This window comes from Pan paniscus, chromosome 5, assembly GCF_029289425.2.
Source record: "Pan paniscus chromosome 5, NHGRI_mPanPan1-v2.0_pri, whole genome shotgun sequence".
Classification (NCBI taxonomy): Eukaryota; Metazoa; Chordata; class Mammalia; order Primates; family Hominidae; genus Pan; species Pan paniscus.
Window position 1 is genome coordinate 17879073 of NC_073254.2, and position 27814 is coordinate 17906886.

General features: G+C 51.9%; 2 protein-coding genes across 8 annotated transcripts in view; one reads left to right on the forward strand and one right to left on the reverse strand.

Moving 5' to 3' along the window:
• Positions 1-11802: 11802 nt before the first annotated feature.
• Positions 11803-20935, forward strand: PSMG4 (proteasome assembly chaperone 4). 2 transcript variants are annotated; one of them, XM_003806701.5, is made up of 4 exons: positions 11803-12108; positions 16825-16900; positions 17350-17466; positions 20745-20935. In XM_003806701.5, the coding sequence occupies exons 1-4, from the start codon at positions 11935-11937 to the stop codon at positions 20864-20866; spliced, it is 489 nt and encodes a 162-aa protein (XP_003806749.2). In that variant the 5' UTR covers positions 11803-11934; the 3' UTR covers positions 20867-20935. The 2 variants fall into 2 exon arrangements, with proteins under 2 accessions (XP_003806749.2, XP_003806748.2); XM_003806700.5 differs by lacking the exon at positions 17350-17466 and having other exon boundaries at positions 11811-12108.
• A 1191-nt stretch (positions 20936-22126) lies between these two features.
• The window catches only part of SLC22A23 (solute carrier family 22 member 23), a 186265-nt gene continuing 180577 nt past the window's right edge, over positions 22127-27814 (reverse strand). For 4 of the 6 annotated variants that reach the window (XM_057302674.2, XM_014345207.5, XM_034961376.3 and 1 more), the window contains one exon: positions 22127-26584. In XM_057302674.2, coding sequence (XP_057158657.1) covers positions 26227-26584 — 358 coding nt within the window. In that variant the 3' untranslated portion in view covers positions 22127-26226. The remainder of the gene's footprint in view (positions 26585-27814) is intronic. The other 2 variants (XR_008625543.2, XR_008625542.2) reach the window with 1 other exon arrangement.

Genomic DNA, 27814 nt, shown 5'->3' on the forward strand with positions numbered 1-27814 from the left:
GACCACGGGTGTCCAGCATTCCAGAAGCCCACTTGGTGTTCTCCTCATCTCCTACCCCAACAAGCAGCTACTGCCTTGCCCTCCAGCAGTAGGTGTTAGCTCTGCAGGCTTCAGGAGTTGATAGAAATGGAATCCGACAGTATGTACTCCGTGTACATTCTTTTTGTGAGACTCACCCGTGTTCTCGCACATTCCATAAGCATCCCATGCATTCCTGGCTCCTTGAGATGCTGTGAACTGGGGATGGTTGACTGTGTCGTATTTATGTGTGTGTCTGCCTCCCGGTTCCAGCGGAGGGCGAGGCGGGGGTCATCGTTCTCAAGGGCATCTTTGTGTCTTCCCAGCACTCAGGACAGTGCCTGGCACACAGATGCTTCAGTAAATGTTTGCCGAGTGAACTCGATGAATGGGCATTTTGTCACTGGGTCTTTTCACTTATTCCTTGGCTTGCTCCCTGTCTCCCCTTGAAACACAGCTGCTTTCATTGACCGCGTCTTTATTTGTTGGGTGGATGTGCTTGTTTTCAGTGCCAGGAAGGAAAAACAAGCACAGAAGTCGCCCCTCCCGGGCAGCCATATTCCCGGCTAAGAAGCCCTCCTTTGTGCCAAGAGCAGAGCCGTCTATGGCTGGGTGGAGGGTCACAGCCTGTGGGACGGTGCGAGGAGGTGGGGGCGAGCTCTGGGCTTGCAGGCAGGCGGTGACTCATGCAGAGTCCGGCCACCGGTGCGGGAAAAGGGCTTTGACGTTCTCAGCAAAACCCCAAGGCGAGCTCAACGAGCAGCCCACCTGCCCCTCCCACCCACGCAGGGCCTTGCAGATGAATCTGCTTCTGTATCACATGATCCGTTTCAGCAGGAGAGAGACGGAGAGAAACAGCCTTTTGTTCTGCCAGCCTCCATGATTGCGTATCTTAGGCACAACGCTCTGAAGTCAGGCTGAGGATTCTAATAAAACTTGGGCAGCTTTACCCGGAAGACAAGGTGCTCTTTCACTAGGCATGATTTGGACCCAGGATATAAATTCTCTTTCGTGGGACGGGAGAGTTGTGTCTTTGCTTATCCTCGGGGAGTCTCACTGTGCCCCACTGATCATGCGTGCGTTCCAAAGCTGTCAGGTAGCCCCCTCTACAATCACACATATGTGCAACCACATATTTTCCAACCCAAACGAGGGTACACACCATCTGGGGAGGGATTCCCCCTTCCCATATGCGTGAATTCGTTTAGCTAAAAAGCATTAACAGTCACAAAATAAAATCACATTGAGACCCACATTTTAATGGAAACACTGGACCTTGGCGTTGTGCTGGAGATTTTGAGATCTGGGATAAGAAACCCAGAGTGAGCAGGTGGAACAGTTCCCACTGGCTTTGGTGACATGGCCCCAGGACTGCTGTCTACCTGGAGGGCCTGTTTGGAGCTGATTTTGGAGAGGTGGTGGCTACACTCCTCGCCGCTGTGTGCATGGTGCCTGACCTTGCCTGGAAGCCTGCGTGTTCACTTAAATTCAGGTCCTCTGTTCAGCACCCCATAGCTCCTCACGGATCCTCACCCTCCATCCCTGCCTGGGATCCCCACTCTTCCACCTGGTAAGGGGTGCAGGGAGGTGGTCCAGGATCCAAGCCTCAGCTCCACCCTCAGCGACTAAGTGCCTTGTGGGCTCTTCATTTATTCAGTGTTCAGTTCCTTTTTTGAAAAGTGAGTCATGGCTGGGTGCGGTGACTCACGCCTGCAATCCTAGCACTTTGGGAGGCTGAGGCGGGTGCATCACCTGAGGTCAGCAGTTCGAGACCAGCCTGGCCAACATGGCAAAACCCCGTCTCTACAAAAAGTACAAAATTAGCCAGGCATGGCTGTAATCCCAGCTACTAGGGAGGCTGAGGCAGGAGAATTGCTTGAACCCAGGAAGCAGAGGTTGCAGTGAGCCGACATCAAGCATTGCAATCCAGCCTGGGCAACAAAAGCTAAATTCCATCTCAAAAAAAAAAAAAAAAAAAAAAAGAAAGAAAGAAAAAAAGAAAAGTGAGTCATTATACCTGCTGCCTCGGGATTTGTATTTTATTTTTACTTTATTTAATTAATTTATTTAGAGACAGGGTCTCACTCTGTTGCCCAGGCTGGAGTGCAGTGGCGGGATCATAGCTCACTGCAGCCTCTGACTCCTGGGCTCAATCGATCCTCCCACCTGAGCCTCCTGAGGAGCTGGGACTACAGGTGTATGCCACCACGTTTGGCTTTGCTGGGATTTCTGTGAGGCTCTTCAAACATATGACCTGACTCTTACCCCACTAGGCTACTCTACCCCCCGTCCCACGCTGCCCTACGGCACTGCTCACCCATTTCCCCTGCCCAGCACACCCTCTTCTCTTCCTCTAGCCTAACTCACCCTGACATCTCAGGCCCAGCTACCTGACCAGCCTGGCTCAGCCCCTTCTTACTCCTGAACTGTGTGGTGTTTCATGCTCTGTCTTCTATTGTTGGTTTTCATTCTGTGTTTGCTGGTCTTGTCTCTGCAACAAGCTGTCTGTGCCTGGAGATCCAATCAAATACACAATAGTGTGCACGGAGCTCAGTGCATAGAAAATCTGCTGGAAGAAAGGGTTAGCAAGATGAGGACCAACTACCCAACTGCTCTCATGCTGGAAACCTCTTTTCTGTTGTGCTGTGCTTAATCTGCCATCTTGTTACTGCCCTTCCCTAAAGCAAGTGGGTAAAAAAGCCGGGCTGCCCCCCAGGCCTAGCCTGATGGGGAGGAATCTTTTTATTCATCACTCATGGTTCCTCCTGAGCCACAGCCCAGGGCTGGCCCTACACCGCAGGGGCAGGGTTGGGGAAGGTAAAATTTGGGCTCCTGCTGCCCCTGCCTCCACAGCAGCAGGGGTCTGGTGGAGTGAAGACAGGGTGCCTCCCTAATGCCCTTCATGGGGTTGCCCAGGGTCTAAGGCCAGAGCTGTCCTCTGAGTAGGGCAGGGCTGTATTGACACTTGCTGGGTTAAGAAAACTGTATTGACATTTTAGGAAGAGTTATAGAAAAATCTCATTCTGGTTGATTCTGCCTGTGAATCTCAGTGATGTGAGGCTTAACTTGTTTCCATCCACTTTAAGCCTTTTTCCTCTGGACCAAACAGGATTATCCTATTTTTCCTTTTGAACCAGGGCCTGATGACATCAGAACTTGGGCAAGCCGCCTTCTTTTGTGTGCTGGGAAACGGCTGCTGCTGGCCAAAGTGTTTTGTCTGTGCTTGTGAAGGGTGAGTGGGGACAGCTGGGACCCACAGCTGGAAGAATGCAGGTGCTGCTTTCTGAGATGGGGAAGCCTGTGGGAAAGCAGGCTTGGAGGGAAACCGCACAGTAAGTTGGAGGTTTTTGATGGAGATGCCGAGTAGGCAGCTGACCATATGCACTGGAGCTCAGGCGAGAGGTTGGCTCCAGAGAAACCAGTGTGGGAGTCATCCGCGTGCAGAAGGAATTAAGCCATGGGCTGCGGAGCTGGAGAGAATAGGACGCTGGACGCTTCTGCTGCACAGGTGGGACTATGACGAAGAACCAGCCAAGGAGCCTGAGAAGGAGGGACCTGGAGGGACGAGGCACCAAGACAGAGCAGCGCCCTAGAAATCAAATGCTGCCCGTTGAGCAAGGAAGAGACTAAGATGTGGCGTGGTGACCTTGGTGGAAGCAGTTTAGTGAAATGTCAGGAAAGAAGCGAGTTCACAAGAGCAAGGGAAGAGAGGAATTGAAAACAGCACATATGAAGCCTTTTTCCAGGAGTTTTGCTGTAGAGGGAAGCAGAGATACGGGGAGGTAATCAGAGTGAATGTATGATCAAAGGAAGATTTTTGTTGTTGTTTTGAGACAGGATCTCATTCTATCGCCCAGGCTGGAGTGCAGTGGTATAATCACAGCTCACTGCAGCCTGGAACTTCTGGACTCAAGTGATCCTCCCACCTCAGCCTCCAAAGTAGCTGAGTCTACAGGTGCACACCACCACGCCTGGCTAAGTTTTCATTTTTTGTAGAGACAAGTTCTCACTATGTTGCCCAGGCTGACCTCAAACTCCTGACTTCATGTAGTCCTCCCACCTCGGCCTCCCAAAGCACTGGGATTACAGATGTGAGCCACCTTGCCCAGCTGGTCACGGAGCAGTTTTCTTATCCATCATCTTTGAATCTTTGTTCTTAATGAAATTCATGCCAGACAAAGGCCCACAATCTAACCTGGTCGGAGAAAGAGGAGGGGGTGAATCAAACACCCTAGGAAACCTTGCTTTTTCTCTTCGAATCGGCCTCTTTCGCCTTCTGCTGCTGGGCGGTTTTACATTTGTGGGCTGTGAACTACCCGGGGACCAGGACCCCCGTGCTTCATCTGCAATTGCAGAACCTGGAGAAATAAACTGTCCTGCCCGAGTGATCTGCAGGAGCAAGAATCCAGTAACTCCCATCGCTTTCTGAAAGCAAAAGCAGCTCTCAACCTGCCCGCTTCCTTCCCACCTGCCACCTAGTGGCCCCCTGCAAAATGACATGGGCGGCAGTGAAGGGCTCCAGTTACCATTCGGCTCTCTTATCTGATCTTCATAGGGTATTAGCTCGGGAAGGCGCCTTAGAGACGATCTAAGCCAATCGTCTCAATTTACAGCTAAGATAACAGACCTAGAATAAAGGTATAGAGATAATTAGTGGTAGAGCTAGGACTAGAGCCTAAGACCCTGATGAGGCCTGCAGTGAGGCCCTTCTGTGTTCTCTCACTCAACCATTCAATCAACTTTAGCTATCTGCCTTACATGCAGAATCCAAGGCTGTGCACTGCACTGCAGACGAAAGGCCCTGTCGCTATCCTTAGGAGCTTCCTGAGAGGAAGGTGGACATGCATAAAGACCATTACATAAAATATATCTTATTTTACATTGCATACAATGACTGCTCTATAGGAGGTAAAAATGAGGGCCAAGAGAAGCTGCCGCCAGCCTGCCTGGAGCCAGGGAAGGCTTCCCTGAGGGGTGGTGTTGGGGTGAACCTCAGGAGTAGTAGTCTCTCAGGCAGGTAAGGCAGGGCAGGCCCAGGCCCAGTGGCGCCGTGTGTGGTGGTACACGGGGCAGATACTGAACTGTGGAGTTATTGCCTGAGCGTGACATCAGGGACAGACACGAAGGGGACCAGCAGCTAGGTGAGGGGCCTTGTGTGTCTGCAAGGTGTTTGGGCTACACATCACCAAAGAATTATTAGAAGGCGTAGCATCATCAGACATATTGGTTCAATAGATCTCTCTGGCAATAGTGAGAAAGAAAAATTGGAAGCCAGTGAAACAAGAAGCAAGGAAACATCAGAATGTCACAGCAGCAGTGCAGGCCAGTGTGGGAGATGTGAGCAGGCAGCGCTGCTGCAGTAACTAGGAAGAGTGTCATATTTACGGTTGGGAAATGAGTGCGTCTGGTCTGTGCACCACTGTCCGGAACAGAGTCAGGCAAGCTGGCCGGGGGTAGGACAGGAGGGGAAGGGAGGAGCTGCTCAGTGTGGTTGCGCGGAGGGGCCGGTGCTGTGAGTCAGGTGGGAACGCCTGCAGGCAGCTGGGTGTGCCTGTGGCTCTGAAAGCAATGCTAGCCACAGATTCATACTTTAGAGATTAGTTGAGGAACAAAATCAGCCAGAAAGGGCGAAAGCGGCTGTCAGAATTGACCATGCACATTGCGCCCAAGTGGCCATGTCTTTAATCCGTTGTCTTCAACAGAAAGTCCCCACAGGAAAGACCTTGGGCAAGGCAGTTCTCAGTAGCTGAACAAATCCCTATGGGGGATGACACTTGAAGGCTCTGTGCTCCCAGCAGCTGGGCGACAGTTCTTCCCTGGCAAGGGATCTGCCCTTCCCAGGCTGGAGTTGCTGTTTCCTCCATTTACTGTCACAGTTGGGCAAGGGAGTCCCCTGTGACGCCCAAGTAGATCAGCTGGGTACCGAATACCTTCCTTGCTCCTCCCACAGGGTGTCAGCAGCCCTCTTCCTGCTGATGACCAGGGTGGATCTCCCTTGCCAGGATGGTGACTGTTCTCAACTCACCAAGGAGCCCAAAGTGCCCCGCAGCAGCCATGGCTTACTGCTTAATGGGGCTCTTGCTGTGTCTCAGGTGGAAGTGTTCTCCCTTTGGGATATGGGGCTTCTAATCCTGCAGTCCACAGGCGCAGGTTTGGGAAGCCCACTCTCCTCAGTGGACTGTTGGAAGTGACAGCCATTTTTGCTTCCACTTCTTGGTTCCCTGTTTCATGTAGTCTTTTCACTGGGGACATGGTAAAAGGTGACAACCTGCTAGCAGCCCTCGCTCGCTGTCGGTGCCTCTTCTGCCTCGACGTCCTCTCTCGCCGCGCTTGAGGAGCTCTCTAGTCCGCCGCTGCACTATGGGAGCCCCTCTCTGGGGCTGGCCGAGGCTGGAGCCGACTCCCTCTGCTTGCAGGGAGGCGTGCACCGACAGGCGCGGGCGGGAACAAGGGCTGCGCGCGGCGCTCAGCGCGAGTTCTGGGTGGGCGCGGGCTTGGCAGGCCCCGCGCTCGGAGCAGCCGGCCGGCGCCACCGGCCCTGCACAGTGAAGAACTTAGCACCCCGGCCAACAGCTGTGGAGGGGGCCCCCGGGTCCCCCAGGTCCCCCAGGTCCCCCAGCACTGCTGGCCCGCCCGCGCCGCGCTCGAATTTTCACCGGGGCTCAACCGCCTCCCCGCAGAGCAAGGCTCGGGACCTGCAACCCGCCATGTCCAAGCACCCCCGCGGTGGGCTCCCGCGCGGCCCAAGCCTCCCCGGTAAGCACCGCCCCCTGCTTCTCAGCGCCCGGTCCCATCAACCACCCAAGGGCTGAATAATGCAGGCAGTGACTGGCAGCTCCGCCCGTGGCGCTGGCGGGGGATCCACTTTAGGAAACCCAACTGGGTTCCTGAATTGGGTGGGGAACTTAAAGAACTTTCATGTCTATCTGGGATATTATATATACGCTAATCAGCACTCTGTATCTACCCGTCTGGTAGGGACTTGGAGAACTTTTATGTCTAGCTAAAGGATTGTAAATACACCAATCAGCACTCTGTGTCTAGCTCAGGGATTGTAAATGCACCAATCAGCACCCTGTCAAAAATGGACGAATCTGCTCTCTGTAAAACGGACCAATCAGCTCTCTGTAAAACGGACCAATCAGCTCTCTGTAAAACGGACCAGTCAGTTCTCTGTAAAACAGACCAATCAGCTCTCTGTAAAATGGACCAATCAGCTCTCTGTAAAATGGGCCAATCAGCAGGATGTGGGGGGGGGGGGTCAGATAAGGGAATAAAAGCAGGCTGCCCCATATAGCTGGTGGCACCCCGTGGAGTTGTCGTTTTATGCTGTGATGGCTTTACTGTGTTTTGTGTTTTTATGATAAATATTACTGCTGGTTGTTTTTTGGGTGTGTATTGGCTTTATGAGCTGTAACAGTTACGTGGAAGGTGTGCAGATTTATTCTCGGGGTCTGAGAGACTGGGAACCCACCGAGAAAAGTGAATAATTCTAGTAGGCGTAGCTTTAAGAGGTGTAACACTGATTGTGAAGGTCTACAGCTTTGTTCCTGAAGCTGCAAAACCACTGAACTCAACAGAAAAAAGCTGTGGAACGCGCCCAGACATCAGAAAGAACAAACTCCGCCTGTGCCTCTTTTAAAAACTGTAATGCTCACCCGTAGGGTCCGTGGCTGAATGCTTGGGGTCAGTGTAACAAGCCACCAATTCTGGACACAGTGGGACCTTAAAAAGCACTTTAACTCGGTGAACACAAGATGCTGGAGGGTGTCTCCCCAACCTTGTAAGCGAATAACCTCTGAGCTGGTGCTTCGGCCATTCTTTTACTGGGTGGCAGCTGCTGGGTGGTGCAGAGCGTGTGATGTGGCCATGGATCCATGGCCCTAGCCCACTCCCATGTGGGATCGCTGGGAGAATGGCGCTGATTCTCTGGACAGGAACAAACACACTTGGAATATGCTTCTATTCCTAAGAAGTTGACTGCATGGGAGCCCAACATCACCAGCTTGCCATGTGCTGGTCATTCTCTGAAGAGCAGGGCCATACTGACTGCTTACCTGAGCGCTCTGGTGGAAGGAAGTAGGATGTTTGGTGGCAGCAGGAGCAAAATCAACTCTGGTAAGCATTCCATGCTGTTGGGTTCTGTGTTACCACGGCTGTCTTACGGGTCTATCGGTGCCCATCCTGGGAGAGTGGTGGATGAGGCTAACAGCAACTGGCCGAGTCATTCTGTCTATGTAGTTGCTTAATCTTTCCTGTGGTGGATGATGTTTGCTGAGTGATAACGTGACAAGGATTTTCACACTTCGTGGACACTCCAGCCACATGCCCCTTCCCAGACCACTACCTCTTTTATCTTCCCGTCTTTCTCCCCAAAGGTACCTAAACTGCCCGGCCAGGTCATTCCCCACTGCCCATGAGTCTGTATAGACTCCAACCTTGGGCCGCTGTTCTGTTTACATGAGATGGTTACCCAGACCCACTGCCTGAGTGAGGCAGAAGTGCAGCTGTCATCCATTTGTAGCTTGCGCCCACAGACAAACCAGTCCAAGAGCTTTTGATTTGTATGAGATCCCTCCTATGGCCAAAAGCAGGAACTGAAGAAGGGGTATTGGTAAAACAGGTGGCAATGGGAAATACACCAATGTGATATTCTGTGGAATGTCCAGAGAGTCCCAATCTTTTCAGACAGGGCAGAGATTAGAATCGTGGGCAAAACTGTAAATGAATGTCGTCCATCTCACGTGAATGCAAATTGTTTCTCCCTCTTTCCTGATTGGGATAGAAAACACATTTGCTGCATCCTTGGTCACATACCATGTACCTATGGCATTATCACACCACTCTAGCAAAGATTCCACATCTGCTCTGGCAGCCACAATGGGGATTGCTTCTTGGTTGGGTTTATAGAAGTCAATTGCCATCTTCCAGGACTTGACTGAATTAAATAGCAATATGAAGTCTACCACCACTGCATCCTTTGGCTCCTGAAGGGTGGCACAAATTTTCACCATCCTCCCCAGGATGGAATACTGTTTTTAACATGCTTGCTTGGCTGGGGGAAGGGCAGTAATTCTAGAAGCTTCCACTTGGTTTTCTCCACTATGATAGCTCCTACCCTATAGGGCACAGATCCAATGTGGGTGCTGGGCTAATTTCTAGGTATATATATCCCAGTTACACATTTGAGGACCAGGGAAATGACCCCTGATGGGTCCACAGACCCAGTGGACCTTTGGCGAGGACTCCCTTTATTTTTTGTTCCTGTATGGATGGTTCCCCACTCGAGAAGGACTGTGATGACACTTCAGGTTCCCCAGATCTCAATTCCAGCTCTAACCCTTCAAATGTTGCATCTTCCTCCTCCTGTGATGTGTGGCCAGCCACTCGGTCATTTGGGGAACGGCTGGGGCGATTGTTACGGCACATGGTGGTGCCGGGGACCTGGTCACCTCTCCAGTTGTTGGGTTCCAGGCCCAGGAACTGAGCAAGGCATCATAATATTTTTAGGGGGTGACAACATTCAGCCGCCTGACCATCCATTCTTGATTTCTTTTGATAGTGTAAGGTGAATACCGCCCTTGCAGTAGGCAGGGTGGGCTGACTCCCTGGGCACTCTGGAACCAAAATGGCCCATCAGAGTTGTGAGTTGTCCTGCACTGGGGCAAACTGGCCTGGCTTTCATAGTCTGCCTCCATCAGTTATTGCATGTGGGCTGCCACGGGGAGGGTGTGCAGGCTCTAGAGGAGGCCGTGGCAGAAGGTAGGATTTGTAGCAGTTGGGACAAGTTTTTTTTGAAGTGGACCTAGGTGGCACATGCAGGCTCTTTGGAGACACATCACAGATAATGAGGGGGGTTCCTGAGGACGTGAAAGGACAGGGTCAGAGCACAGGTGGATGGATTGACCTTCTGTACAAGGAGGGACATCTTTATCTTTCACTGTCACAGAGTGAGCAGAAGGAAAGATAGGGTCCAATGAAGATAAGCATTTTAGGAGAGGGACAAGGAGCTGGGAAAATCTGGCTTTGTCACCTCTATTTTCTTCATAACATCAGAAGCAAGGGCATCTGCTGAACTTGGGTTTGGGTCAGCTCAGGGTTTGGGGAGCATAGTCAAGGGGAGTGAGAGAGGACGCTGTCTAGGGACTGCAGGGCAGTGTTCCGGGACCGCTGATGTTGGGCATGACTGGCTGTGACCCTCTGCCTGTGTGTTTCCCGAGCAGTGACAGCAAAGCTGGAGAGAGAGAGGAGCATGGAGGTTTTGAGACATGTATAACCAGTGAAACCATCATTACAATCCAGATTGAGAAATTTGCCATGCCAGCCAGGCCTTGAACTCTCCACCGGTCGGTAACTTTGTTTCCTTAATCTTTGGGTCCTCCTAGCTGATTGAAGGGCCTCAAATCACAATGTAAAGGGATAAAACAATTATGGTGTAGCCATACAATGGAACACTGCTTAGTAATACAAAGACACAAGCCATTGACACACAAGCAGATGAACCCAAGATAATTATGATGAAGGAAAGAAGCTGGACAAAAAACAGTACATACTGTGTGATTCCACTGATACAAAACTCTGGAAAATGCAGACTAATCTGTGTGGCCGGAAGCAGATCAGTGGTTGGGGGCAGGAGTCATTACTGAGGGCAGGAGGGAGTACTGGACGGGTTCACTTTGTGGATTGTGATGATGATTTCACTGGCTATAACGTGTCAAGACTTCAATTTGTACACTATATACGTGCAGTTATTGTATGTTAATCACATTTTAATAAAGCTGTTAAAATATTGACCTGAAAATTAACTGTATTATTGAATCATCGATAATTAGCAAATAGAACTATGGAAAATGCCCTCTTAAATTTCAATTTAGTCAACTTAGATCTATTAGGGATTTTAAAAGCAGACCTTTTATAGTTCCAAGTTAAATCTCTAAATTAGTCAGTTGTAACAGAATCTGACAAAATGGGCTGTTTTCTTTTACCACCTTCTCTCTTAACCCATCGAAGGCTTCCTTTTTTCAACTCTGTAACGTCCTGAAGTGTTCAAGGGGTCTCTCCATAGGTATGACAATGGGATGATTGTTGGTGCTTCCCATTAATCTCTCTTGAGATCCTTTCCACGTCTCGGAAAGGCACCTGTTCTTATTTGCATTTTGCAGATGAGGAAACTGAGTCTCAGAGAGGTTAAGGGGGTAGCCCGGGGCCATGTACATGACTGCAGCTCGGGACTCGGCGTCCAAAAGGGTGCCTGCCCATCCTCCTGCCAACTTAGTTGACACAATTTTCCTTTCTAAAGGCTTTCCCCCAATACCATTGCCATTCTTAATTAGGGCTGGGTACCGTCGAAGCCTCCTTGGAGTTAAAGGGCTGCTAGGAGGAGGAGGTGGGACGGGAGGTGGCCGTTCTCAGAGTGCTTAAAGAACTAATTAAAAATTAGTCTTTTTAAATTTTTAATTAAGTTAATGTCTGTAGGGCGAAGTGTCACGGCCTGGGAGGACGGTGCGGCTGGCTTCAGCCCTTGAATGCCCCGCGTCAGTAACAGTTAGGGGGTGGGGGGAAACAAAGCGAGGGCGAGTTCTGCTGGGCGCCCGTGGGCTCCTAGAGGTCACTGTCGCACTCTGCTACTAAAGTGGGTTTCCCCAGCCCGTCCAGAGAGGTACTGGTGTGCGGGAGAGGCCAGCAAGACAACCAGGGACGCCTACTCCGCCCAGGGCCGGCAGCCGCCCCGCCTCGACCACGCCCCCAACCCAAGCCCGGGATCGCCCCTCCCCGACCACGCCCCTCACCCCCGCCTTTTCGGGGCCAAAAGCGAAAGCGCGCTCGGTCTCTCGGTGCTCGCTCCATCGGGTCTGGCGGGGCTGGCAGCGGCGAGGACCCGGGTCTGGCGCTGTGGGCCGGGAGCCGTGGGGCGGCATGGAGGGGCTGGTTGTCGCCGCCGGCGGGGACGTCTCCCTGCACAACTTCAGCGCGAGGCTGTGGGAGCAGCTGGTCCACTTCCACGTCATGCGGCTGACGGACTCGCTGTTCCTGTGGGTGGGGGCCACGCCGCACCTGCGCAACCTCGCCGTGGCCATGTGCAGCCGCTACGTGAGTGCCTGGCGGCCGAGGGGGCGGGCGGCGGGGCGGGGGCGTGGGGGCGCCGGGCCTGCGCGAGCTGCAGCCCCCCAGGCTTCTCTTGGGTCCACAGGGCGCCCTACTCCCCCGAAGCCCACCCGTGGGATGTCTTAGGAAGCCCGCGGGCGCCAGGGCCTGCACCACCTCGGGAGCTGCGCGCGGGCCCCGAGCCCCTCTCCTTGTCCCGCCGCCCCGCAGCTGCGTCCCGCACTGGTCTTTGTAGGTCAGAATGTCTTGGGTCTGTCCTCGCCACACGCGCGCTGGGGGACGCGTCTACCTCGTAGCTCTCCTGCCATCTGGATTTTGAGCACACTGATAATTTTTTGGGGACTCCTGCGTCTCCACTGGATGTCTCAGGCATTTCGCACTAGGCACACATCAGGCTCTCTTCTCCCAACCTGCTCCCTCCTCCTCCTGACTGGCGCTGTGATGGCAGCTCCATCTTCCTGGCTGTGCGTTCAGAGCCTCGCAGTTGTCTTTGATTCCTCTTTCTTCACACTCCACGTGCTGAATCCCTAGGCACTGCCGCCAGTCAAAGCAGACAAAACCCAAGCCGCCCTCACCTTCACCCTGCCGCGCTGGGCCAAGCCTGGGACATTATCATTTCCCCTCCTCTCCCGCCTTTCCGGCTTTGCGCGTCGCCGCCTGGTTTCCCCTGGTTTCCTGAGGCTGCTGTAAGAAAGTGCCACAGACCGCGTGGCTTAAAACAACAGAGTTTATTCTCAAAGATCTGTAGACAAGGTCTCTTACTGTCACCCAGGCTGGGGTACAGTGTCATTATTATAGCTCACTGTCACCTCAAACTCCTGGGCTTAAGTGATCCTCCTTCCTCAGCCTCCCGAGTAGCTAGGACTACAGACATGTGCCACCATACCTGGCTAATTGTTTTTTTTTTGGTAGAGATGGGGGTCTCACTATTTTGCCCAGGCTGTTCTTGAACTCCTGGCCTCAAGTGATGATCCTCCTTCCTCAGTGAGCCCGACTCTTTTCTCATAAGGACATCAGTAATGTTGGATTAAGGGCCCACCCTACTCCAGTATAACCTTGTCTTAAATTATATATATATAATTTTTTTTTTTTTTGAAGCAAAGTCTTGCTTTGTCGCCCAGGCTGGAGTGCAATGGCGTGATCTCGGCTTACTGCAACCTCCGCCTCCCAGGTTCAAGCAGTTCTGCCTCACCCTCCTGAGTAGCTGGGATTACAGGTGTGAGCCATCACGCCGAGCTAATTTTTGTAGTTTCAGTAGAGCTGAGGTTTCATTATGTTGGCCAGGCTGATCTCGAAATTCTGACTTCGTGATCCGCCCGCCTCGGCCTCCCAAAGGGAAGCAAGTCCCTTTGGAAGTAAAGAATCTTTATGCTAATCTTTATCCTAAAGTGCCGGGATTATAGGCGTTAGCCGCCGCGCCTGGTCTAAATTACATCTTATTTACATCTGCAGAGACCCTGTTTACAAACAAGGTCACATTCATAGGTACCCAGAGGTTAGGACTTAAACATATTTTTTGGGGAGACACAATTCAGGCCACAACACTGCCTTGTAACCAGGGCAACAGAATGATAGTTTTAAGACTGAAGTTGGATATTTTCATTTCTCTGCTCAAAACCTTTCACGAGGTGAACTCAGAGCACTCGAAGACTCCAGTGATCTTCGGGCTCTGTTACCTCTTAGAGCTCCTGCCTGTCCTCGAGCTGGGCAGTGCTGGCCTCCCAGCCGCATTAGCTCCCTCTCTCAGCCGTTGAGTGTTTCACGGTGAGGTTTGTCTGCTTGCCCAGGGTGAGCGTCTGTTTCTCTAGCTCCTGGTGCACTGCTCTCTCAGTCCCTGTGGAATGAATGAGTGAGGCCCCCTCAGCGAGACCCTTCTGAAGCCAGTGAGGCAGTGATGACTGAGGGTGCTGGGGGCAGGAAGTCATGGGTGAGCGTCTTAGCTGTGCACAGCGGCACCTGGGAAGGCCTTGGGAAGGAGATGGCATCTGGATTCCTTTCTTGCTTTTCTTTTCCTTGTTGTTTCCTTTTTTCTTTTTTTCTTTTCTGGAGGGTCCTGGCAGTGGACCTGTGAGCAGGCGGCAGCGGAAGAGGCCTGGGGGACCAGGGGTGATGGGTGGGGCTGTGTGCTCTGTGCCACCTCGCATTCTCTCCTTATCCCAAGGCGTAGTGGGCAGGGCTTTGGGCACTGGTCAGATCTGGTGTCGCTGCCTTGTGCCCCTTTGTGCAGTGCTGGTTTGGGCTGGTAAGTTTGGAAGAAGTAGGCTCCTCCTGTGGGTGGTTTTGGTCACCCGACCCCATGGTGGTCACAGCTCCCAGTGAGGTGTATTTTCTTATCTGGAAAGTGCCCCTCCAGCAAAGCCAGGCAGGAAAAGGAACAGGGGATTGATTGAGTTACCTGACTTGTCAGAAGTCCAGTCCCTCTCACTGGCCACGGTGTGCCTGGATGTTCTCTCCAGGGGCAGAAGGCCGAGCCAGCTGGGGAAAAGAGGTGCGGGCATTAGCTTAAGGCAGGAAGCCCAAGGTTCCTGTGACCCATGGGCCGGCCCTCCATCTACTGTCCACCCGTGACCCGGCCCTCCATCTACTGTCCACCCGTGACCCGTGGGCCGGCCCTCCATCTACTGTCCACCTGTGACCTGTGGGCCAGCCCTCCATCTACCGTCCATGCAGGTAGACTCTGTGGAGCTCTTGTACCTTGGTGGCAGGGCTGAGCAGTTGTAATAGAGACTTTGTAATCCATAAAGCCCTAACTAGTTTACTATCTGGTCCCTCTCAGGAGTTTTGCCAGCCCACACGTGGAGAATGGCACCAGACGGTCTGTGAGGTCTCTTCCCTCCAGCTTCCCTAAACTCCCACATGTGAGACTGTAGAGAACAGACACCATGCAACCCGGAGCTGGCTGACCTTGGGTTGAGCAGGGATTTTTGGTGCCCAGAGAGGCTGCAGGACTAGTGACACTGAGTCCTACCAGCTTGAGGGAAGCTGGCCTGGGACCTGGGCCCGTGCCTGCTCAGGGATTCTTGGACCCCCCCCCCCGCCCGGCTTTTAGGAGTGGAAGGTGGTGCTTCAGCTGCAGCAGAACTCCCTGGGCATCTGCTGGGAGACCACAGTCCTAGTGTGATGTCGGAAGTAATGAACTATTAAGGGTGACACGATGGGGCTTTACATTTTACTTTTGGTAGAAAAAGGCCACCCTGGGTAAGGTAAATTTTCTTTTTTCTAGAAGGTTTAACTGTACATACTATTACCATGCAGCTAAATGTTGAACTTGAGGAATCTGTAAACAGCAGGCTCATTAAGATATTTTTGTATCGTTTTTAGTGAAGAAGCATACAGTAAATGCTTTCATTCTTCTCCTGTGTTTTTTGATCTCCTGCCTTTTACTGTCTTTTGTGGAAGTGGCTTTGAACCTTTAGGAGATGAGCAGCGCCTGTGGTCTGTGCCCTGCCATACTGTCTGGCACACAGTAGCTGTTTGTTCAGTTAACTTGTCCCCACCAGGACAGTTGGGGTGGCAGGGGAACCAAACCCCAAAGTCTCTGTACCTCTAAAAACCTTGCCACTTTCCAAGAGTCTCAGACCTCTGTAGCCAGGCTGCTTCTCCTGGAAATCTGCTATTTTGATAAAAGCAATTTTGGCTGTATTACCAATAAGTGGTTTTTTTTTTTTTTTCCTTTGGAAGCTAGACCTTTTTACTTTATTTTTTTATTATTATTTTTAATAAAAATGTAGAGACAGGGTCTTACTTCATTGTCCAGGCTGGTCTCAAACTCCTGGTCTCAAGCAGTCCTCCCTCCACAGGCTCCCAAAGTGCTGGGATTGTGGGACTAGCTAGACATTGTTAATGGTGAGAGATTACTCCCAAAGTAGTTGGGAGCAGTTACTCCCACATCGCCGAAGGGCCCATTTGTTGATCTGAGCATCATTTGTACTGCTTGTTTCACCTTACTGCTTCTTGTCTGAAATGAGGTTGGCCAAGCATGTTCAGAAGTTATTTTCCCTATTTAGATGCTGGTGGCTGGTGCCCTTTGTTTGTATCAAAGTCACAAGGCACTCGCTGACCCTGAGGAGCCCACAGGGGCTGGAGCAGCCCACAGGGGCTGGAGCAGCATGCTCCCTCACAGGCTGAGATGAGATTAGGCATCCTGCCTCTGAGCCAGCTGCTGTGGGGCACGAGGCACCAGTGCACAGGTGCCCCGACTGTGAGTCACTTTCTTCTTGCTGTAGCCTTAATGATCTTGTTTGCTTCCCTTTTGGTTGTGGTGTTGCCCTTCAGCATGCTTTGGAGTTTGAGACACTAAAACGAGCCTTTCGTGTGAAACTGGTCCTAGAACTTAGTAGCACTGTGGTTCCAGCTTCGTCTTTCCCAACTCCGCTGACCTCGTATGCAACATGGGGTCCACCTACTTGGTTGTTGACGGACGCCACCCCTCTTTCCCTCGGCACCTGTGCCTGTCCTCTCTGAACCTGCCACTGCCATCGTCGTGAAGAATCAGAAGCCCGGAAGCCAGAGTGTGGCTGGCCTGCGGGGGGTGGAGAAGCTGCAGTGTGCCCTGTGCTTTTCTTTCAGGACTCCATCCCCGGCTGGCCTGCGGGGGGTGGGGAAGCTGCAGTGTGCCCTGTGCTTTTCTTTCAGGACTCCATCCCCGGCTGGCCTGCGGGGGATGGAGAAGCTGCAGTGTGCCCTGTGCTTTTCTTTCAGGACTCCATCCCCGTGTCCACCTCCCTCCTTGGAGACACTTCCGACACGACCTCTACTGGCCTTGCCCAGCGCCTAGGTATGTACCCATAGCTGGCGCTGCATGGCCAGCCAGGTGGGGCCCACTCTTTAATGGAACCGTGAAGCAAGTCCCTTCGGAAGTAAAGCATCTTTATGCTAAGAACCGTCACCTCATTGCTGCTGGGAAGCACAGACCTTTGCACGTTGGGTCTTATTTAAGGGGCACATTCCATGCTCGCCTGTCATCACCACCGTCCCAGGGCTGGCCTGTTCCCAAAGGACTCCCACCTCGTCCTTGGGTGTGTCCTTGAGTCCATGAGCTGATTTAGTTGCCTTCCGTAAGTGCATCATCTCCTCCTGGGAGGAGAGCATGAGAAGTGCCCACAGCCCCTGTGGGTGGTGGCTCAAGGTAGCCTCCCGGGCCTTAGGAGGAGTCAGTGCAGCTGATGGAGCAGGTGTCACCTCTGTGCAGGAAGGACTGTCCTCACTCAGTGTGATGCCGTTCAGGGCTCGGAGGGAAGACTGGCCTGGCCTGTGAGTGTGGCGTAGAGCGGGGATTAAGCAAAGGTCATGAGGCTGAATGCTCCACTCCTCCCACACCCCAACACACTTCCTGTGGGCCAGGTAAGGCTTCCATGTGCTCTGCGACCCCCAGCCCCAGTGCCTGTGGCCAGTGTGCACAGGATGCCTGTCTCCTGCCCAGGCCTGGCGTTCTCCAGTAGGCCCAGCTGCTTCCGCTCTGGAGTCTTCTCTGTGTCTCAGGCACAGGACCTGGTACCTGACAAGGAACCTCTGTGTCGGTCACACTGAGGCAAATGCACACGAATAGCATGGCACGTGGCCCAGGGGGAAGGCAGGGCAGGGTGGAGTGTCACCAGCAGGCCCATGACAGTATGTGGATAGGACAGAGGTCAGGGAGGGCACAGGTCAGCATTTCAGGAACTCGCAGTATTCTTTTTCCCTCCCTTGGAGGTGGAGACCTGACTTGTAAGTTAATTTGGTAATTTTTAACTAGGAAGTAAATTTAAAATTTACAGAAAAGTTGCAAAGAAGATAGAATTCCTGCTTAGCTTTTGCCCCAATTTCCCACTTGCCACCCTTCCCTCTTTGTGTTTGTATCTTTTTTCTGAGCCACGTGAAAGTAAAGCCGCCTTTTGTGTCTGTGTCACTCTGTGTGTGTGACTGTGTAAGGGGTAGCACACTTACATGGAACAGGTTACTGCGTGTGGGAGAAGGCTCAGGAAGGTATTCATATTTATACAGACAGAAAGCTGGGTGGGGTTGCGGACACACTCCCATAGAGAAGGTGGTGTGAGCTTGTCTGGCAGGCCGTGAATAACTTTTATATCAATAAGGTAAATTAGTCTCCAGAATATTTGCGAGATGGAGGCCTAGTATCTATATGCAAAAAAGAGGGGTTCTCAGTATCTCGACTGTCTCGACAAGTCACAGGTGTGCTGTGGCTTCCAGCATCTCTTAAGGGACTGGTGCTGCAGAGCTCAGACCAAGAAGGGGTTTTCCAGCAAAGTCCCGTGCTGTGCCAGTTGTCTTGAGCCTGGGTCTGGGCCCTAAAGTTGAAAATGCCCTATTAATGCACTATAATGAAAAGGGAGAGGTGTCCTGAATCAGTATCTTATATGAGAGATGAAAGCAGGTAGGGAAAGAGAAGGCCTGGGGGGTTCTCAGTAGCTCCGGAAGCATCGCAGGAGTTGGTGTGGCCAAGGGGACCCAACTTCCTATGGCCCTGGAGGGCACAGCTTGGGTCTGAGGGGCTCAGTGCCTCCAGACACAGTGTTGTTCCTCAGAAATCCTGTCTCTGCAGTTAGAACAGTTGGAATAGCAGGGGGGCCCCCTTGGGGTAAAGGGGGATGTTCCTGCCCCTGGGATATAGGGCAGGGTGTGACTTACAGGCTCCTCCTAGGCAGCCTTGGTGAGCCCCAGCTTCCTACCACACTGCCTGCCTTTAGATCACCCTCTACATGAGTGGTCCCAGCCTGCCTAACACAGCTAGGAAAGGATGAGGTTGGTCCCTAATGGTGGGGGAAGCCTAAGAGGCTTCCTCACTCCCCGCAGGGCTGAGCAGATAACTGGGCACAGCTGTCCACCTCGGGGGCACACTGCACCCAGCACGCTAGTGGGCGGCTCTGTGCTAAGTACTGTAAGCTGTTCTTTAAACACCAGCTCTTGGAATAACCGAACAGCTGCCTTTGTCCAGACACATTCCTTTTTTTTTCTTTTTTTTTAAATAAACAGCTTTACCGAGACGTAAACACATGTCATACAATTCAGCAGCTGTCCTCAGGCAGAGGCTGTGCTTGCCGCCGCCTTGCTTTCTCATAGGTGCGTTGGCTGCCTTGTAAGGACAGTCAGTGAGTTAATACCCAAGACCTTTCCAGCCCTAAAAATCACGCAGCCTTGTACAGCGGAAAAACAGGCTTTTGGGGTCCTGGACTCTCCCTTTCCTCAATTTCCAAACAAAGCTGGGAGAGGTTTCCAGGCCACGGTGGGGCCTGGGCCTGCGCCTGCACCTGCGCCCCTGAGCCACATTGTCTCTCAGGGTTCTTGGTGGGACCACAGCTCAGATGGCAGCAACTGAAAGGACAGAACTGCTGCCCAGATGAGATCCCATGACGTGTGTTCTAAATCGGCCTTTAGTAATGGTGCAGGTGGCCTGGTGCCCTCAGCCTCACCGCACCACCCTTTTGCCTTTTGGTGATGAGGCTAAGTACATGCTTACCATATGTTGAGGTGGGGGTGGGTCAGTGCCTCTCCAGGGGTGAGTAGTTCTGCACTGGCCCTGCCTATGGGTGAGGCTAAAGGAGGAGGCCGCGCAGTGGGGCAGGCAACATCCAACTGCTTTAGCCTTTTTGCCCACGTATTTTCAGGATATTGGCTTTCAGATTCCGGGTATATGACTCTGCTTGATTTTTGCAGTTGGCCCAATGTGCACCTCGGCCATTTTCTATTGATTCTGTAGAAAAGGACTAAAACTTACATTCAGTAGAAAATTACGTGTGTGTCCATATGCCTATCTGTGTGCACACACACACAAATATATTTGTGTGTATACACATATATGCAAATGCATGGAAATGTAGGAGGGAGGGAAGTGGAACTGGTTGGGGTGGGGTGGTGCTGAAGGAGAACTTTAATATTTTATTTTAAATACTTTATTATTTTTTTTTGAGACGGAGTTTTGCTCTATCGCCCAGGCTGGAGTGCAGTGGTGCGATCTTGGCTTACTGCAAGCTCCGCCTCCCAGGTTCACGCCATTCTCCTGCCTCAGCCTCCTGAGTAGCTGGGACTACAGGCGCCCGCCACCATGCCCGGCTAATTTTTTGTATTTTTAGTAGAGACGGGGTTTCAACGTGTTAGCCAGGATGGTCTCCATCTCCTGACCTTGTGATCCACCCGTCTCGGCCTCCCAAAGTGCTGGGATTATGGGCGTGAGCCACGGCTCCTGGCCATTTTTTGTGTTTAAAATTTTTTTTTTTTTTTTAAATCAAAACACCAGAAACCCCTCTGTGTAGGGCAGAGGTTCTTAGGCAGTGCGGGGCACCTGCAGGATCTGTTCCAGCAGACAGCTGGCCCCAAATCCTGGCTTTCTGGGTCAGGAGGGCTGGGTGGGGCCCAGGAGCTGCCTCTCGAACAAGTTCCAGGGAGGCTGCTGAGGTGGGGCCTGCCCTTCAGAACCCCGGGTCTGGTGGAGAGACCGGGAGAGGCCTGAGTGACTCGTCTGCATTTGCAGCACCTGTCTGAAGAGAGGCATGGAGATTAGAGCTTTCTTCTCTCCCTACAACCCCATCCTCTTTCTGAGCATTTCCCAGCTGCACGTGGCTGTGAGGAACACGGGGCCTGCAGTATTTCAGGAGTGGCTGTATCAATGTGTTTTCTCTTTTTAGCCAGGAAGACCAACAAACAGGTGTTTGTCAGCTATAACCTTCAGAACACAGACAGTAACTTCGCATTACTTGTAGAAAACAGGATCAAGGAAGAGATGGAGGCTTTCCCCGAAAAGTTCTAGCTGAGTGGCAGAAGTGAGAATTTGTAAACTTATGTACAATGTATGTGTAAATAAATGGATTGAATTTCAGTTTGTCATCAGGCCACGTTCCCGTTTTGTTTTTAAGGGGTTAATCTTTTGAGCTTCCTTCTCAGCAGTATGTGGGCCAAAAGGCTCATGCTGACCCACCTGGTGAAGGAGAGGCAAAGTGGGCAGTATATACTTCCTCATTTGGCTGTGAGTGGTAGAGGGATGAAATGGGATTTTTGTTGGGATTGAAGACTGTAATCTAAGAGTTTCAATCAGACATGACTGTGACGTGCATCCTCAATTAGAATTAAAGTGATGTATAAATATGCTTTAGATTTGTGTGTGCATTCCTCAGAATTCTGCCTTGTGAATTGATGCATTTATCTCCTCATTGCAGTGAAACCCCAGGGCACGTCTCTTCTTGCTGTGTTCTCCCTAAACCCCTCCTCTGGGCACTCCTTTTTTGCTGTGTTCTCTCTTGGGCCTACATTTGAGCACCTCCCTACACTGCCCCATTACTGCATTTGTGGTCTTGTGAAGTCTGACTTCTCTAGGCTTTGTCTCCTCATCTATAAAGTTGGAGTAATCCCCACCTTGGTGGGTTCTTTTTAGGATTAAGCAGGTAGGTAGAAATGCTTTGCAAACTATAAGTGCCGTGGCACTTAGATGTCAATTATAGTTTGATCTCCTTCCTTTTTATGGATTCAGAGGCTTCAGGTCCTTCTTTCTCTTCCTGTTATTTCATCGTCTTCCCTTCTCCCCTCTCTTCTATCCCAAATCCAGAGTACCTCAGGTACCTGCTTTGGTCGTTTGTACTCCTTAGCCTTTAATCTTTAATCCTACCACTTGGAGTGGGTTCCAGTCTTGGGCCTTCTCCAGAGGTTCAGATGGTCTGGGGCCCAGGCTTTGGCAGGATTGAAAGCTCCCCTGGTGCCTCCGTGCAGGCAAGGTTGAGGACCACTGGCAAAGAACTTTCTAATCTTTGGGGTCCGTCTGAACCCTTTTTGTTCATCCAGAGGCAAAAGTCTTGCACTGAGCCAGCAGCAGGCAAGTGAAGGTAGTGACCCTGGCCAGGATGGAAAGGCACGTCGGAGGAGTGAGTCTGTAGTTCCGGGTGCTTCCCTCCTTTGCAGACTTTCCGTGCTAACCTCGAGGCCCCGGCCAGCCTCATCGCAGCTTGCAAAGCTGAGTGGACACCTCTCTAGAAATATAATAGCGAGTGACACAAAATCAGGGCTATGGAGAGAAGAGTTTGGTATAAATACTTTATTAAAGAAATATTGTCATTTTCGTTAAAAAATACTACATTAGAGAAGAGAGTTTTGGGTTACCAGTCTTTCCTCACAGAATCACAGTGTAAGATACTCATTTCTTGACGTCTCTAGGAACCTTCAGGCCACGGATCAGCAGAACATACACGAACAAGGGAAAAAAATTCCTCTTAATTTTACTGATGGCCCCCCCGTCTCTCAGGTGGTCTGAGAGTGGCACTTGGTAAACAGTTTGTGTTTAATCCAGCCTCTGCCTCTGACTACCTTTAAGACCAGGACTCGAAGCAGAGTGAGAGGCCTCCCTCCACCCACCTCGGGGCGAGTGAAGACACAGCTTACAGAGGCGTTCAAAGCAGTGACGCAGTGAGGTCTGAATGAACACGGAGGATTTTATTACTCACCATTAATGGTAGTGAAATGCCCTTCGGTGGATACCATCAGGTGAGGTAGGGAAGACATTCCAGAGGAAATCTGTTAATGGGGCAACGTTTTTATTTCCGTACATTTACATACAAATTTTCCCCAAAGGTACAACAGATGCGACACCATGCAGACACGCAGCTGTGAACGACAGTTCAGAACTCAGCGTAAGCTTGTGCTATGAACGAGCACCGTCAGAGAATTCCCACCCACACGTACAGAAACACAGTTTTTATATTACAACCTCAAGGACAGAGGGAGGGAAGTGTTCGCCGCTAGACATGACACACCATACTGCTTTTCCAAAACACACGGGACATGAAAGCGAGGTGGTGCCTTCTAGACGAGAGGACAGCTGTAGTGTGGGCCTCCCCCGCACATGCGATACCTCGGGCCGGGCGGTGTGACGTCACAGGCCCACTGATGGCACTTGCAGTTTGGGATTGCTCATTTGGCTCTAGGAAGTGGTGGTGTCTGAGTGCGATACTTCCCTTACGAGGTTTGTTTTTGTTTTCTTTCTGTTCTGTAGCCAAACCAATTTACCAGCCCGTCTTCCAGATGCAGGTGATCTTACTCTCAGTAAACAAAAACATGTAACCTTTTTCCTGTTTCTCTTGGGTGGTAATAATTAGGGTATTTGATAAGAGTTTGACTTCAGAAAAAGAACAAAGTGAAGAAATGTTCAGCTCCATCTCAGGTGTTCACATTTGTGCATAACGTTTATTGAAAGGCTGACAGGGTAGGCTAGCGGAATGCAGGGGTGTGTGGAGGAGAGTAGCAGGGGGTGGGAGGGTCAAGTTGAAACAGTGGGTGCCTGCGAAGGGTCTCCCTATTAGCCAGGAAGGGAACAGCACAGAGGGGTTCAAGCGTGACAGATGATGCTGGGAAGTGGGCAGCCGTAGCAGCCTCCTCTGCCGAGCCCGGCGGGCCCAGATGCGTATCAGGCTTGGGTGGGTCCTGCCACCTTGCTCACTTGGTACCAGATTTCCTGGGGCTGTGCCCACAGGGAAGTGTTGCTGCTCTGGCAACATTTCATAAAGGTGTTGCTCGACAGCTTCAGGTATCCCTAGGCTGAAGCTGCCATCGAACAGGCACCCGGCCTCCTCCTCCTGAGGCTGCCCTGGGAGGAGAGCTGTGGGACCACCTCGCCGGCTGAGAGCCATCACCTGCCGACCGTCGGCAAGTCAGCCTCACTCACACCCGCTGGACTCTGCTCCCAAGAGCCCAGGCTCTTTTCCTCAAAGCTAGCCTCTTTTCCAGTCATTGATGGATTAGTCCTGATGGCTGAAGTGCTGAGCACTGTCTTCGTTGGACCAGTTTTTTATTGTCATTTGAGGTGGAGATCAGAGATCATGACCAGAAGAGTGTGAGTGCTGTCCCTTGCCACCAACTTCCTAGAGATTTCGGGCAGCACTCTACAGCTTCAATTTCCAAAAAAAAAAAAAAAAAAGTTTACACGACCAGTGAAGAGACTGCTCGCAACTTTCATCACTTAGCATATCCTTCCACAACACAGTACAGTAAGTGGACTGCAGGGTGGCCTGGTGCTGAGGGTGATGGATGCAGACGTACACCTGTCCAGGTGCAGGCTCAGGGGCCTCGTTGGATCCTTCCCACCTTCCCCAACTGCCTACTGGCCTGGCTACTGGCTAGGTCCTATTCTGTACGTAATGGGGGTTTGTTGACAGGTGGCTTTGTAGCAAGTACTCCAAAAAAGGTAAAAGGCATTTCACAAGTTTGGCACGCAAAGGCTGCACAGATCTAAAGAAAGGCCTTTGTAAAGGTGAATGCAAACTAATGTTGAAACATGGAAATGTGACTTTAAAACAGAGGGAAGGTGAGGATGAGCCGGACGTGGAGCAAGTGGAGGCAGGGAGAGGCCAGCCGGACAGCCTCCCTTCCTGGGTATCAAGATCCCAGGTGTCGGCGTGGTCCAGCCACTGGAAACACGTGGCCAAGAGTCTGCTTGCCCCTTGCTGTGTCTTTACACATCTCCAGGCCCTTACTGATGTGTGGACCGCATGTGGAGGAGACATGAGTGGCGACAGCAAGCAGCAGGCCGGGTGGAAAGCTGGAAGGGGAGAAGGTCAACGCCTTTTCTGCCCTGTGAATTCTAGCAACTGTCGGTTGAAGTCACTTCATTGTCTCACCCAGGCCCGAGACCACAATTTCCCTGGAAGGACACAGCCCATGGCAAAGACATGCCTCGAGAAGGGATGAGTTGGACAATCCCAGTAAGAAGCCAGGCTGTCCAGAAAAGCTGGTGCCCAAGTTGCTACAAAGTGGTGCCTGCCCTTGCCAAGGAGGCTGTCTCTTAGTGGCCTTGGGTGTCCTACAAGTTTCCTCCGAAAATGCCAAGAGGAAACCTCCACTTTCTGGGGTGAAACGAGGAACATGAAGAGACCCATGGAGGTCGAGGCAGGGGCAGCGTTGAGCTTTGGTGAGTTATTGCTTTCTTTCAATTTGTCTTGATGCCTTCGAGAGGCTGGAGGTCATTTGGACTCACCTATGAGGAATCTCCGCTCCCTGCCCGAAGCCCCACCTCTGTGCTATGCGAGTGACTACAAGCAGGAAGCTGGCCCAGGAAGGCAGGCGTGAGGGGGCCCAGCTCCTGCGGGTGCTCCCTGGAGTGATGTCTGAGGTGACGGCCATCCAAGCTGGTGATCTTCATGGTGTGTGCTCAAGGTGTGGGTGACGGGCGTGTGTGTGTGGAGGGCAGCCCCCCTTCTGTGGATTTGCCTCTGCCATCTTTTTGAGTTATTTTCTAATGGTTTGTAGCTTAGAAAGTAGCCATGTTTTCAAGTAGTGCCGGCACAAGAGCTGCCTGTGCACGAGGGACTTTTCTGCTGGAGCCAGTCTGGGAGAGGAGGAATAAAAACGAGCACATCTCAGGTCTCGACGCGTCTGTTAGCTGTGTACTCACAAAGCTGTGGCGACATGACCGCTGCTCAATTAAGATTTCTGGTGAAATGTTTACGCTTTTTCGCCGAGAGCTTCCAGCGGCAAGTACAAAAGGATGATCCTGAAGGAAAGATGAAGCTGGTTTTAATGGCGTCTGTGAGCTGCTTTCCCTGCACACGAACTAGAAGCTCTTACCTTACAAACAGAAAGGGAAAAAGGACCTTAAAAAACCATACACAGACTCTAGCAAAAGCCAGATTCATGTACATTTCACTCTGTCTAAAATGCAGTCCTGGAAACGCTCCACGGTCCTGTCCTGCCTCTGCACACAGGCAGGCAGCCTGGGGGGCTCCTGGGTGCTGCCAGGAGCCGTGTCCCATCTCCCCAGAGGGACCGGCCACGGCCGTGGTCACTGTGGCATCTTCCCAGAGCAACTGCGTCTCGCTGCCCAGGGAGGTGATTCCATTCGTGATCAGTGAGAGGGAGAGGGAATAAAGTGCTTCTCGTAAAAGTGACCAAAATAAATACACACATTTAACGGCAGAAAAGAAAGTCTTGAAAGGGTTATTTCCAAAGAGTTTGTCTCCTCCAACCCGCGCTCCTTGGACTTTTGGAAAGACAGGATTTCCCCCACACCAGTTGAGAGGCTCAGCTTGGCTGAGGCAGCTTTCCCACCCCTGGCTGCGTGTTCGGTCCCTGGTCTGTAAACCTGTGCCCAAGCTGCCCCAGACCCTGGAGCCCCGGGTTCCGCAGGCCGGGCTACATGGCCTTCATGCCGTTGGCCGTGGCACCCTCGGGCAGTGTGTCACCCGCGGCTGCGGCATCGTGGAGGCCCGAGTAGTCCTTGAGCTCGGCGTTGGTGAGCAGCAGTGGCTGCTCCCCCTTCTTGTGCGGCAGCAGCGGCTGGCGCGTGTAGTGCTCCCCGTTGGAAATGTTCTCAGGCAGGTTCTGGTCCCTGCTCTCAGGCAGCAGGAGGATGCAGATGATGCAGATGAGCGTGCAGCAGGCAAAGATGATGTGGTGCAGGAAGTAGCCTTTCTGGTTGTGCAGCTCGATGATGGGTGCCGTCAGCATGCCGAAGCCCGCGCTGGCCAGCACCAGCCCCAGCCCGCCACACCTGCAGGGGGAGGGAAGCACAGGGAGAGCTGCTGTGGGCTAGCGGGGCCGGATCCCAGGAAAGCTCGGGGTGGACCAGGAAGCCACCTCTGCAGGGGCCCTGCTGCCCTGGGCACTGCCCAGTATACCCCGACCTCACACGTCCCATGTCACCAGCACCCTGGCTGTGTCTGTACAAGGCCACTCTAAGGCAGTGACTGTTTTTCCTCATCAAATCAAAAGCTTTTACTTAATTTATCTTTTTCTTTAATGTTTCCTATTTTTATTGTTTTTTCAGGGCTGGGGGGACCATGAGAACTTTATTTTGAAAGGCAGCCTTATATAATACTACTGTAAATGGGAAACTGATATTACTTGCCATAAGTAGTATACAAGGAAAAACAAAAGGGAATGAAATTATGCCATTTCCTGAAGGCCTGGGGGATTACCAAGGGTTAAAGAGGGTAGTAAGGACATACCAGCACGAACAGAGACTTTCTCTTTGTCATAACTGGAGAGATTGCAAGATACTTTAAAAGAGTAGTTTCCTCACTGTGAGTTGATGGCCCACGTGTCTCCTGAAATTGCTCACATACCACCACTGGAAAGGGTCCCATCTCTGAGGATTGTGCCTGAAGGGTCCCCCAAATGAAGCTGTGCACTGACAGAGAGGAACTCACTGCAGCTCTGAGCTCAGGATAACCAAAGTCCAGAAGGCCAGCCATTGATTTCCACTCCCTGCCTTGTACGGGAGCAGCCAAGAGTCCCAGGGATTAGTAGATAACGCAAAACTTACAGAACCTCTATCCCTCAAACCTCTCCACTTTGACCTAAAAAACACATTACTGGGACAAAGGTGTTCTGTGGCCCCTGAGAAAGCAGTGCTGTACCAGGCTGCAGTGGGACCGTGGCACTCAGGTGACAGGCCAGGCTAGAGAGGGCTGCCTGGTCCCCAGTTCTGGGGCCTCATTGAAGGAGGCAGGCAGAGACGGCCTTGTCTCAAGGAAGGGGGAGTGGAGTTGTGTGCCTCGCTCCACAGCAGCAGGCAGACTGGTCCTTTGGTTTGGGGAAGCTTTCTAATGGGGCTGCTCGTTAGGCACCCCCTTGAAGTGAAGAGGCCTTTATCCTTTGAACTGCTGAGGCTCAGTGGGCTGAAAGGGAGGTCCCTGCAACAGGTAGGAGGCAGGTAGATAACTCCAGCTCTTGACTAGTCTGTGGTTCTCTTGGTTGGCACTATAGGTAGCTCCTAACT